Genomic DNA, 12,851 nt, shown 5'->3' with positions numbered 1-12,851 from the left:
AAAAAATGCAAATAGGAGAGCACTTTTCACAATCAATTAAAGCAATATATCAGGAACAAACAGCTCAAATCATAGTTAAGGGTTGCAATACTGCAATAGTTTAGGGTTGCAATACTGCAATGTGCTCTACATGGGGCTGCCCTTGAAGAGCATCCGGCGGCTTCAGCTAGTTCAGAACGCAGCCGCGCGAGTGATTGCGGGTGCACCTCGGTTCACCCGCATAACACCTATCCTCCGCGAGCTGCGCTGGCTGCCTGTCGATCTCCGGATGCGCTTCAAGGTGCTATTAATCACCCATAAAGCCCTACATGGCAGTGGATCTGGATACTTGAGAGACCGCCTTCTGCCAATTACATCCCTGCGACCAATAAGATCACACAGATTGGGCCTCCTCCGTATTCCATCGGCCAGCCAGTGTCGGCTGGCAACCACAAGGAGGAGGGCCTTCTCAGTAGTAGCCCCGACCCTTTGGAACGAGCTCCCCGTGGAGATTCGCACCCTCTCCACCGTCCAGGCCTTCCGCATAGCCTTGAAGAACTGGCTCGCCCGTCAGGCCTGGGGATAAGGATAGTTGCCCCTCCCGAATGATGAATGTATGTTGCCTACCATTTTATTACATGTCTTCTATCTTGATGTTTGTGTTCCCCCCTTCCCAGTTTTATGTGAGCCGCCCTGAGTCCCCTCAGGGAAAAGGGCGGCCTACAAATTCTAATAAAACTAAACTAAAACTAAATTAATGGAAGTTTAACAGACTCATTTAAAATTGAGAAAGGTACAAGGCAGGGTTGCCCCTTATCCCCATTACTGTTTATCATAACTTTGGAACTATTGCTGAATAAAATACGGGGCTCAGATGATTTACAGGGAATCAACATTAGGCAGCAAGAATATAGAGCATGTGCTTTTGCGGATGACTTGGTTATAACATTAACTCAACCATGGGAATCTAGTAAGGTTTTAATGAATATGATTAATCAATATGGTCAAGTGTCAGGATTTAAAATAAATTTAGGGAAAACAAAGATGTTAGTTACAAATATGAACACTAAACAAAGGGATGAACTAGAAGGAATGACAGGATGTGAAATAGTCAAAAAGGTCAAATATTTAGGGGTTTATATCTCAACCTCAAATGGGAAGCTATATAAGAATAATTTTGAACCACTATGGCATAGTATACATACAGAGATGAAAAATTGGGAGAAATTACAATTATTGTTGGGAAGAATAGCAGCTGTGAAAATGAATATTCTACCTAAATTTTTATTTCTTTTTCAAGTGATACCAATACTTTAAAAAGATGCGAATTTGCTAGAATGGCAGAAGAGCATTAATAAATTTGTATGGGTAGGAAAGAAGCCGAGAATAAAACTAAAAATAATGCAAGATGTGCGTGAGAGAGGAGACTTGAAATTACCCAATTTAAAACTATATTATGAGGCAGTAGTTTTATCGGTAATTAGTGATTGGATTAATTTAACAGATGACAGAATACTTAATATCGAAGGGTATGATTTGGTATATGGATGGCATGCTTATTTGTTATATAACAAAAAGGTAGATAAGAACTTTAAAAGTCATATTTTAAGGAATGCTCTATTGCTTGTCTGGAACAAATATCAATATAAATTATGTGATAAGATACCCATGTGGGCAATTCCTAGACACGCAATAGAAGACATAAATATAGTACAAAAACAGGATGTAATTACATACAGACAGCTTCTTACCTTAGAAAAAGGTGTATTACAGTTAAAACCTTTGAATGTACTGAAAGAAGAAAAGGCAATTCAATCATGGTTTCAGTATGGGCAGTTACAGGCCAGATGGAAAATAGATCAAAAAGTCGGCTTTATGCAAGTCGAGGATAATTTACTCAAACAAATTAGAGATCAAAGTCCAATGCATATAAAGAGATTATATAATGTATTAATAGAAATGGATTCGGAAACAGAATTAGTTAAAGACTGTATGATAAAGTGGGAACAAAATATTGAAGAACCAATAATGTTGGACACATGGGAAAAGATTTGGGTAAGAAATTTAAAATTTACACAAGCCCAAAATATGAGAGAAAACTTTTATAAGATGTTTTATAGATGGCATTTAGATCCTAAAAAACTGGCCTCTATGTATCCAAATTTACAACCTAAGTGCTGGAGATGTGACTGTGTTGATGCTACTTACTTTCACATATGGTGGACTTGTAAAAAGGTTAAAGCATTTTGGATAAAAATATGGTGGATTATGCAAAATGTTCTTAAAAAAAGGATAAAGTTTACCCCTCAGTTATTTTTGTTAGGTATAATTACTGATTGTACAGTTATAGAGATTAACTTGATTTTGCATCTAATAACCACAGCTAGACTCTTCTTGGTGCAATACTGGAAGAAGGAAGATTTGCCTATGATTCAAGAATGGACATTGAAAGTAACAAACCTAGCTGAGATGGCTAAAATATCTGCATATCTCAAGGACCACTCAAACGAGAGATATAAATTGGACTGGAAGAGATGGACTGATTATATTCAAAATAAATACGGGACTAAGAAATTTCAGATAGCTTATGATTAAAGAAATTAAGAATGATACAATCTGTTTAGAGTTAGCCTAGCAAGGAGGAGTTAAAGCTCAAGTGAAATATGTTATTAACTTTTTTTCTTTTAAAGCTTATTTAGGCATGTTTTTGTTAAAGATTTATACCTTGTATTGGTTCTGGGAAGTCGGGGGGGGGGGAAGGTTGAGGAGGGTTTGGAGGGGAGGGAAGCAAATATTTGTAAAAGCTTGTTTTTTAAATTCTTCAATAAAAAAGAAAGAAAGTGAGGAGTAAAAAAGAACGTTAAGACTCCGAAAGAGGAACAAATGCCAAAAATAAGCTTTTTTTTCAACATATGAGCACCAAGAGGAAAGTCAATGAAATGATTGGTCCACTTAGTGGGTGAAGATGACAGGTGACAAGAAAAAAGAAGAACTACTTAATTTCGGACTTTACATCTGTTTTTACACAAAGGGGGGGGGGGGAAGCAGTCCAACCTATCAAAAGCATCACCGTGGGAGACAGAAAGAGACAGGGGAGGATTTAGCGAGAGAGAGAGCGGCTGTCTGCTTCTGGCAAGGGTTTCCATTTCAGGCTTTTGAAGGAGCCGGCAGATGTGATTTCAGAACCACTGGACCGAATCTCCCAGAGCCCCAGAGGGGGCAGAAAAGAGCTGATGTGGCCCCAACCTCCAAAAAGGGCAAGGAGGAGATCTAGGAAACCACAGGCCAAAAAGCCTGACATCAACACCTGGGAAAATCTGGAAAACGCAATCCAGCACTCAGAAATGAAGGAGGCGAGATTCCTGGGAGCCGGCAAGCGTTTGTTAAAAGCAGCTCATAGGCCAAAGAAGCGTTACTGCTTTCTTTGAAGTGAAGTGACTAAATTGGCAGATCAGGCGAATGCTGTGAATATCCTACACTGGGACTCCAGCAGGGCATTTGACAGAGCAGAATGCAGCCGACTTCTTGGTAAGAGGGAGCAACAGGGGACGGATGGCATCACCACCATGGGTGGGTCAGTGGCCGAACAACTGCACTCAGCGTGTGGTTCTCCGAGGAGCTGAGTCTACATGGAGGGAAGTGCGCAGTGGGGTTTCTGTCTTGGGCCGGTTCTCTTCAACACCTTCATGTTTCAGCTGAGGGGACAGGAGGGGAAACTCATCAGGTTTGCAGAAAACAGTAGGTTGGGGGGGGGGGATTGCTAACACTTTGGAAGAAGAGGCTGAAAATTCAGAAGCATCTCCACACAGTCTTGAGCATGGGGCCCAACCCACTGAGACTCTCCACACAGTCTTGAGCATGGGGCCCAACCCACTGAGACTCTCCACACAGTCTTGAGCATGGGGCCCAACCCACTGAGACGCACCCCAGGGGTGAGAAAAGGAAGGGGCTGCACTTAGCAGCAGGAAGAAGAAGATGCCCAGAGAGAGGACAGGCAATTCTTGGCTCAGCCGCAGGGCCTGGGAGAGAGATCTCGGTGTGTTACCACTTGAGCTGCAGCTCTCAGAAAAGCCCCAACTGAAAAGCCCAAATGCCCAAGGAGCCAGAGGGCTGCAGCAGGACGAGACCCCCCTGCGCCTGGCTCCAAAGCCTAAGGTGCCCCCTAAGCTGCCCCTGGGTCGGGCCCTCCTGCCTGCATCCAGGCTTTGGAGGAAGGTGCGGGGCCCATTTCGAGACAAATGGTCAAAGAATAACAGCCTCCCCATTTTCTACAATAAAATGTATTTCAGTTCTAAAAGCTTTACAATTTCATAAAAGTCCTACAATCCCAGGTTTCAAATAAGTGCCAGCAGCGACTCCTTAACGTTGCAGTGAAGCGCACAGATCCTAAGAGGCACTTGGAAAACGGGGCGGCAGCCGTCAGCCGGGGCAGAAGGAAACCGTCGCCCCTGCTGGGAAACTGGCTCTGTCCCGGCTCTTTTCTGCCAAAGGGAGGCAGGGCCCTCCAGAGGTGCGGCAAGATGAGCCACGCTGCTCCGGAGGCTGAAGCCGGGGTGCCCCACAATGCACATGGGGGTGCCGAAGGAGGCTCAGAAGTCACAGGGCGGCCTCTCGCAAGGAAGGCGTTCTGCGCTGCTGGACCCAGACCAGCCCGCCTGCTGCTCAGCTGACTTCGGGCTTGGCTGGACCTGGAAAGGGAGAGATGCACGTTCGAACACAATTCCCGCCCCCCCCCAACTCAGCCCAGAAAGAAGGCAAAGATGGAAGGTGCCCCCACAGGGTTTTTTTTGGGGGGGGGCTCCCCCTGTCATGGGGCTGAGAACTCTTGCAGAGTTAATCCAGGCCAGACCCTGAAGATGGTGGTGGGGAGCTGGGTTAGTTCTGTCTCTCGAGAGGAGCTTCTGGACATCCCCCCCCCCCCCCAGCACAAGAGCTGTTTGCTGTGACGGGGGTCTTCCGGCACCCGAGAGACAACCCCCACCAACTCCCTTCAGGAGCAGCAGGGGGGAGGAGGAGGAAGGAGCAGGCCTCACCTGGACCAGCTGGCTAAGGCCCACAAGGGACCGCAGCGCGTTGCTGTAGTACCCCAGGAGGAATTCTCCCCCCGCGTTGGGGAGGCCCTCGGCCCCGAGATAAACCTGCAAGCAAGGAAGGCGCCATCAGCTTTCAGCGGGAGCAGAAGAGCAGCCAAGCCGAGGGAAGTCCCGGGAGCCGCCCTTCACCTGCTTGGCCCCGTCCTCGGCGGAAATCTCATTGTCCTGCACCCAGACGTAGGTGACGTAGTTGTTCACATGTCGGAAGGACACCTGCCAGGGGAGAGGAAGAGCTGCAGGGGGAGCCCACAGGCCCACCTGCCAGCACAGGGGAGGGGCTCCCAGTGGGAGGGAACGCACGTCCCTTCAGGAGGCTGAGTGAAAAGCAGCCGCCAGGGCCAGGCGGGCCCCACAAGGGACCCTTCTCCCCAGAGCCCATCATCGGGTCTTTCCCGGCAGCCGGCTTGCTCCCCTCCTTGCAAGACCACTGTGTGTGTGTGTGTGTGTGTGTGTGTGTGTGTGTGTGTGTGTGTGTGTGTGTGTTGCAGCCTCTGCGGAGGCGGCTGGGAGAACAGCCTCTACCTGGCCTCAGAAGAGCCCTGGTGCCTGGGCAGCAGAGCAGGGCCGGGCCTGAGCACCAGCCCAAGCACCCTCCCCTCTGCCCCCCTTGTGCCAATTACCCTGTAGAGGCCAATCCAGTCCCAGGCGCTGCTGGCAAATTCTGGAGCGGTGACGTAGCTGACCGTGGCGTCCTGCCCAGCACTCCAGGTGCCCACCGGGCAGAGCACCACTAGGGGCTCCTCCTGCAGGGGCTGCACCTGCAGGAACAAAGCCGCCCAACCCAGGGTGAGAAAGGCCAGGGAGAGCCCCCACCCCGGACCCCAACCGGGCTCTGTTCCTTCTCCCGAGGGGCAGCCCCCTTGGCACCCAGCCTGCTACAGGGTCACAAAGGCCCTGCTGTCGGGCTAAGAGGCCCACCCTGGGATTTAACCTGAGTTTCAGCCTCCTAACAGGCTTCAGCATGGTTGGGGGGCTACAGTTCCTGTCTCCGCCCGGAGGCTCATCCAGAGGAGCCCCTCCCCCGGCCAGTCGACACCAGCCCTCCTTACCTCCCCTCCCGTTCCACAGGGGAGCCGGATTGCACTTACTCTGCTAAGACCGAGTTTTAGTGTCCGGGGGGGGGGGGTGTCTGTTGAAGGGGGCTGCTTCTTGATAAAGGATCTCCGTAAGGAAGGATCTCCATAGACAGGAATGTTGCCAACCACCCACCGAGGCCCTGGGGGACATAGCTGGGGGGGGGGGGGGTTGACAGGCAGCCCTGGGGCCATTGTCAGGGCTTGCCCTCACGCAGGGTCTGTGCCCAGGCAAGGCTGGCTTGTTCAATTCAACCTGGTTAAGCCACAGCTTGGCCTGAAGTGCGCATGGAGCCAGCTGGATGCTGTTCCTAGCCGGAGGCTTCAACAGGTGCCCCTCGGAGACCCTGCAGCAGCCCCAGAAACGGTGGCATCGGCCGGGTGAAGGGCAGGATGTCCTGCTTCCCTTTAGAAGCCGGTGGGAAGAGGGGGCTGCCTCGGGATGCCAGGCTCCTGCAGTGGGTGCCAAGGGGACAGACCGGTGGGCGGAATCCCCATCTCTCCAGAGAGGAGCAGCTGCCCTTGGGGAGCCAGGATACTACCTTTAGCTCAAAGGTGCCAGTGACCGGCTTGTGATCACTGATGTTGTAGTCCATGTGGCTGGTGTAGCTGCCCAGGGACAGGGAAACCCCTCCCTCCCTGGGCACCTCCTTCGGCTTGGAGCACGGAAGACATTTCACTCTCCACAGGATCCGATCGGTCCAGGCGGGCTTCCGTTTCTTCTCACTGCAGAAACAAAGGGGGGGGAGGGAGGGAGGGAGGGAGGGAGAGTGGTGGCAAGGATAGAGCCCAGCTGGCTCCCCAGGGCAGCCCAAGCGGCCATGCACCCCCGCCCCGAGCAGGAGGAGAAGTGGGCTGGGGGCCTCCAGCCACTTGGCCTCCAGAGCTGCATTCAGTGACTAAACCTGGGCATTATCCGAAGCCCCCTCACCCACCCCAGGGCAAGAGTGCTGCTGGTGCATAGAAAGCCCCCTCCTCCCCCAACAGCTCACAAGCACTTTGGCCACAGTCGTGGCAATTCTGGATCCAGAAAAGGATCTTTCCTTCTGAAGGAAGCTGCTGCCTTTTCCCAGCCGGTCAGGGCTCAGGTGGCGGAGCGCCTGGTTGAGCACCTGGGGCTGGATGTGCAGCCGTGCGAGAGCATGCGTGACAGACACACGGCTCAACTTCTCAGCTGCTGCTGCTACTTTAAACGCTTTCTGGCTCCCGCTTTTTGCAGTTGCTGTGGGTTCCGCTGTCCCTGCAGCCCAGAGAGAGCGAGGGGAGGGCCGCTGCTGTCCCCTGTATGCCTCACGCCAGGATCATCACCCCAGCAACAGCCAGGTCAGAAGAGGGGGCCGTGTGAAAGTCAGCAGACTCAGGCGGCCCAAAGGCCTAAGTTTTCCAAAATTCCCCACATTGCGTGTGTGAGTGTGGGTGTTAGTTAGACCCAAGCAGCGCCTCCTCGGCTATTCTGCAAATAGAGAGAAGGGGAGGGGGGCAGCCAACCAAGACACACACACCCCCCCCACACACACACAGACACACACGTCCTGCTTCCGCTGGGCCCCTGGGAAGTGATTTCCCTGGCTTACTTCTCTGCCTAGCCAAGGTCCGGTGCAAGAGAGCTCTTAGTCCGGAGCCCCCGCCAGACCTCCGCAGTTACCTGGTGTCGTATTCATCCGAGTGCAGGTCAAACTTGTAGGTGGGTTTGAACTTCAGGGGACCTTCCGAGAACTCCTGGAGGAAGAACTTCTTCTTCTTGGCCATGTTTAACTGGGGAGGGGAAGCAAGAGCCGTTCGGTGCTGCAGGCCAAGCGCAGGAGCCGCGGCAGGGAGCCCGCCAGCGCCCTTCCTTTCCCAGCACAGGGAGAAAGCCTGGCAGGTAGCGGCCCCCTCGGAAAAAGAAAGGGGGGGGGTGATGATACCAGATGGGGGCTGGCCAGAGAGGAAGAGGAAGTAAAACTAGTAAAGCTCCTCCCCATTCAGAGGCTGAGGGGGGGGGGGCTGGGAATCCCAAGGGGAGGGCAGGCCAGGGGGTGGGGTGGGGGCTACCTGGTCCTTCTCCCAGAGGAGATTGAAGCGACTGCTGCTGATCGATTCTCGGATAAAGTGCAGCCCATAGTCCTCGATCCGGAAGTTCAGATCGCCAAACCAGAAGAGGAGCCTGAAAGGAGGCGGAGAGGAGTGGGGAAGGGAGGGCCCCTCCACGCCCACCTTGGCTTCAGCCCCCCAGCCTCTCCTTCCCTCCCCAGGGCAGGATTTCACCTAAGCAGGCGGTCAGAGCAACAAGCCCCCTGGGCACCAGAACCCTTCCGAAAGGCTGGTGATACCAAGGCAGGTTTCAGAAGGGCTATTCCCTCTTCCGCTCAGGTACTAGGCAGCCCCCCTTCATCCCATCGAGGGCAACACCCTCCTCTATAAAGAACCCGCTTCTGCGCAGCAGCGCCCCCTCCCCCCCCCCGCCCGAGAGTCACGAGTGATTTCCAAATCGGTAGACCGGGCCCTCCCGGTCAGACCCCCCCCAGCAACGCTATGGGCGGTTCTCCGATCTGGCCAGAACTATTTGGAAACCATTCTGAGTTGGCTTGCGGTGAAAATGCAGATAAAAAGCGCCTGGAATAACAGGGATCACCTCGTATAAAGCAAAATGTGGGGCCCCCTTTGCAATCGTTCTGTTCGGTTTTCAAAACTGCCCCTTTCTCTTGACCTCCGCGGCCGACGGCTACCTGAGGGCAGCTCTGGAGGGCAGCCAAGTGACCGGAGGGGTCCGCCCTTTCTGGACTCTTGGAAACTCCTTTCTCACCCATTTCATTCCTGCTTTGTCTGTGCCAGCTCCACCCCCGCCCCCTCTGCTGCTCCTTGGAGCCCCCCCCCCCACGAGGCCAAGGGGGCCGGGCACCATTCACAAGAAGAGCAGCTGAGCGACCGTGGGGAGGGGGGGCATGCTGGGCCGGGCAGGAGGACCCCCCCCCCCTGGGGAGCCCACTCACTCGTGGTCCAGGGCGGAGGGGAAGGCCTTCTCTTCGAACTGCTGCATCTCCAGGATGTGCTCAAAGTCGTCCAGGCGCTGCTTGGCGTTCTCCTGGTGGGCCGGCAGGTGGCAGTTCAGGAAGCAGACCGAGTGGCCGTAGAGGGACAGGCGGATGGAGACCCCTCCCTTGTTGCCCTGCGAGACAAGAGGCTGTGGTTGCCCCCAGACTCCCGGACTCCCTGGGGCACACGAGGGGCAGGTCTTTTGACACTCTGCCAGATTAAAGGCCTGCCTACAGGATGGACAAACTCACAAAGGAACAAATTGCAAAATACAGGGAGTTCTCAACTTACAACCATCCATTTAATGACCTTCACATTTTGCATTGAAAAAAGTGACTTGGGGGCAGTTATCATGCTTGTGACCATCGCAGCATCTCCATGTGAACAAATTTTGGGAGCTTGGCAACCAGCAAGTTCTTACGACAGTTGCAGCATCTCCCCCCCCCCCCAATTTTGTAAAATGTGGTGCAATTCATTTAACAACTGTCTTGTTTTGGCCTTTAGTTGTAAGTCAAGGACTACCTGTACATCAGGAACAAGGACGCAGCCCCTAGAGTGCTCTGGCCTTTCTTCATCCCTTTGTTGACAGCCGCCGGTGGCCAATAATCTGGATTCACATGTCAGGTTGGGTCGCACTCTGTTCGCCCGGGGGGGGGGGGGGGGGAGGCGTTGGGAGGGTTCTCCAGGAGGAGATGCTCCCCAACACCCAGCAGGAGTTCCAGCAGGAAGTAAGGGCTTCCACTGGCTGCCCAGTAGAGGCAAGGCTGGATTCAGGTCTCTGAATGCCTGCTTCGGCGAATTTAAATTTCACACCGTTTGTGTCGGTGTGACTTGCTTCGGTGCCTTGGAGCAGGAAACACGTGTTCTCAATCAATAAAACGTGGAGCTCCCTACCTGAGCATCTCCATCGCTAGAGATTTTACTGGGGCTTGAAAGGTGTCAGCGGATTCTTTATTAGCCAGCTTTGTGGGTTTTCCTTTGGCAATTAGCATTACAAATTAAATACTGGTTATTGGGTGTTAGTTCTTATCTTGGTGTGAAGTTTGCCATTTTGCCTGCCTCCACATTAGAAAGATGGAAACGTGCAAAGAACATTCAGGCAAGAAACGAAGGCGTGCGTGCGTGGAGGGGCTTGGCCACAGCAGAATTCGGCCTCTCTGCTTTTCCTGCATCTACTGTACCTGCGGCTTTAACCGACCGGAGGCCTGGCAAGGTCCCTGTGAAGCAGCTCACCCAGTAGCCGTGCAGGCCGGTGCGGGTAAACTGGCTCCGCACACCCCGGATGAAGGGCAGGTGGGCTTGCTTGGAGAAGAGGAGCAGGAGGATGCCCTGCATGCGGATGGAAGACACCTGAGGGCAGAATGGGAGCAGTCCTGAGCCACGCAGGCGGGCGCTTCTTCCACCGACCGGCTGCCACACTCGGCTGCCAGCAAATGCCCAATGCTGGTGATGCCCAGAGATTACAGGGGGGGGGGGGTGGTGATAAGCACCCTCCAGCTTTGTAGTAAATGGAACCCACGGCCAAGATCTGTGCGGGGACCCCACAGCACAAGGCCCCTCAGACCTGTGGATTCAAAACCCCCATTTGGGGCTACACAACCCCCCACACCCCACAGGAGCCTTTCGGACGGAGCCGTCCCAGGCAGAAGGGACCCGGGGGGGGGGGGGAGGCTCTCCGAGAGCTCCGTCCGCTCCAGCAGCCCGGTCCCCCCGCCGGAGCCCCACTGGCGAAGCGGCGGCTCCGGTGCTCGGGGACGAGAGGCGCCCGGGGGCCCCGTCGGAGCCTGGAAGGGGCCCTTACCCGGACGTAGCCCAGCGGGGCGAGCGCTGCCGTCAGGGAGGCCGTCCAGGGGTCCTCGAAGGCCAGGTCGGAGATGAAGCTCAGGATCCGGCAGTTCACCTCCTGTAAGCTGAGCAGCGGAGGTGCCCGTCACGCACCCGCCCCACGGCGACACCCCGAGCGCCGCCGGGACCCTCCGGGGCGAGGGAGGCTGGGTGGGAGGAAGCGCCGGAGGAGGAGCCCCCGGCCGACCCCCCCCCCACCGACCCCGCCGGTCCCCGGGACCCGCCGTGGGGCGGCGCGCGCACCCACCCGATGGCGTAGAGGTCCACGGGCGGCTCCGGGGCGCCGAGGCCGAGGAGGGCGGCCACCTCCCCGGGGGGCTGCGCGGTGCCCACGTTCCAGGTGACCAGGTGCAGCCTGCGGGAGAGACAGACGGACGTCAGCCCGGCGGCGGCGGGGCCGGCGGGCCGGCGGGCGGGCGGGCGGGGAGAAGCCGCTCACCGGAGCCGCGCAGCCGCCTCCTCCTCCGCCGCCGCCGCCGCCGCCGCCTCCATCTCCTCCGAGCGGGGGAAGCAGGATGAGAGCGGCGGGCAGCGGCAGCCCGGCTCCTCGGCCGCCCGCGACGTCATGCGCGCCGATTGGCTGCCGGGACGCAGGCGCAGATTCACGCCGGCACCGCCTCCGCCCTCCCGCGCCCCGCCCGCCCGGAGAGCTTGGCGCCTGCGCACGGCGGCCGAGGGGGGGGGGCGGCCCCGGGAGCCCGGTCGGGGCGCCGCTTCCGCCTTCGCGGGGTCCCCGGTGGCGGCCCCTCCCCTCGGGCAGGGAAGAGGCCGGGGCCCCGCGGAAGGTGGGCCCCGCGGAGAGCCCGGACGACGCGGGGAGAGGGGTGGCCCGGCGCCTCCTCCGCTCTTTCCCCGAGGGGGACCCGGTTTGGGCCGACCACCGCCGGTCAGTCCGAGACCCGGCGGCTCCGTGCGCGGCCCCACCCAAGGCGCCCCGCGAGCCCAGCCAACCCCCGCACGGGCCGTCCTCGCTTACTGACCGTTCATCATCCAGTGGCCTGAGAACGCGGCCGCAGCGCCGTCCTTCCAGTCAGTGCCGGCTGTCCCGCGTGCCTTGCAGGGCGGACCGGAGGGATGGCGAGGCTTTTCCACCCCAGCGGCCCCCAACCGCCGGGTCGCCCCTCCGGAACCGGTCCGTGCAAGCCAAGCTTCCTCTGTGCACGTGCGGGACCTGGGTTGCGCCCCTCCCCGGGGCCAGAAAGGGGGTGGCGGGGGCAGCGGATTAAGGCTCCCCGGTGCCCCGAGCCCTGGCAAATCTTGGCGTGCCTCCTGTACACACGGAGCCAAGCTTCACTGGGCGTTTCCTTTCTCAAGTTTGTGGTGCCCTGAGCAGGGGCTCCGTCTGCTTAAGGGTTAATAATACAACCCCCCCCCCGGGTGGGGTCCCACTGTCTGTGCGATGTCCATGGGGGAGGGAGGGGGAGCTACGGGTCACCGTGCAAGTGGCGCTCAGCGCCTTTGGGACCTTTGCCTCCAGCCCTATTGGGACGGGGAAGAGGGGGCAAGCGTCTATTTGGCCACCACAATAGGAACAAGCATGTTGAGACCCCAGAAAGAGCAAGATGATTAGGGGATGGCTGGAGCCCAAAACGCATAGCAGTAGACTTATATACCGCTTCATAGGCCTTTCAGGCCTCTCTAAGCGGTTTACAGAGAGTCAGCATATTGCCCCCAATAACAATCCGGGTCCTCATTTTACCCACCTCGGAAGGATGGAAGGCTGAGTCAACCCTGAGCCGGTGAGATTTGAACCGCTGACCTGCTGATCTAGCAGTAGCCTGCAGTGCTGCATTTAACCACTGCGCCACCTTGGCTCATATGAAGTGCTGTTGCAGGAATTGGGTCC

At 55.9% G+C, this 12,851-nt stretch overlaps 1 protein-coding gene across 1 annotated transcript; it reads right to left on the bottom strand.

The window, feature by feature from the left end:
* Positions 1-2,678: 2,678 nt before the first annotated feature.
* INPP5K (inositol polyphosphate-5-phosphatase K) lies at positions 2,679-11,586 on the bottom strand. The gene is made up of 12 exons (XM_032215754.1): positions 11,445-11,586; positions 11,253-11,360; positions 10,962-11,070; positions 10,394-10,510; positions 9,118-9,293; positions 8,180-8,291; positions 7,791-7,900; positions 6,688-6,871; positions 5,693-5,830; positions 5,202-5,285; positions 5,013-5,117; positions 2,679-4,667 (listed from the first exon to the last, which is right to left on the bottom strand). The coding sequence occupies exons 1-12, from the start codon at positions 11,570-11,572 to the stop codon at positions 4,569-4,571; spliced, it is 1,470 nt and encodes a 489-aa protein (XP_032071645.1). The 5' UTR covers positions 11,573-11,586; the 3' UTR covers positions 2,679-4,568.
* Between the last annotated feature and the right edge of the window lie 1,265 nt (positions 11,587-12,851).

Source organism: Thamnophis elegans, chromosome 4 (assembly GCF_009769535.1).
Source record: "Thamnophis elegans isolate rThaEle1 chromosome 4, rThaEle1.pri, whole genome shotgun sequence".
NCBI classification, from domain to species: Eukaryota; Metazoa; Chordata; class Lepidosauria; order Squamata; family Colubridae; genus Thamnophis; species Thamnophis elegans.
Note: the sequence above shows the minus strand (reverse complement) of the source record. Positions and strands in the feature narration are given on the sequence as shown.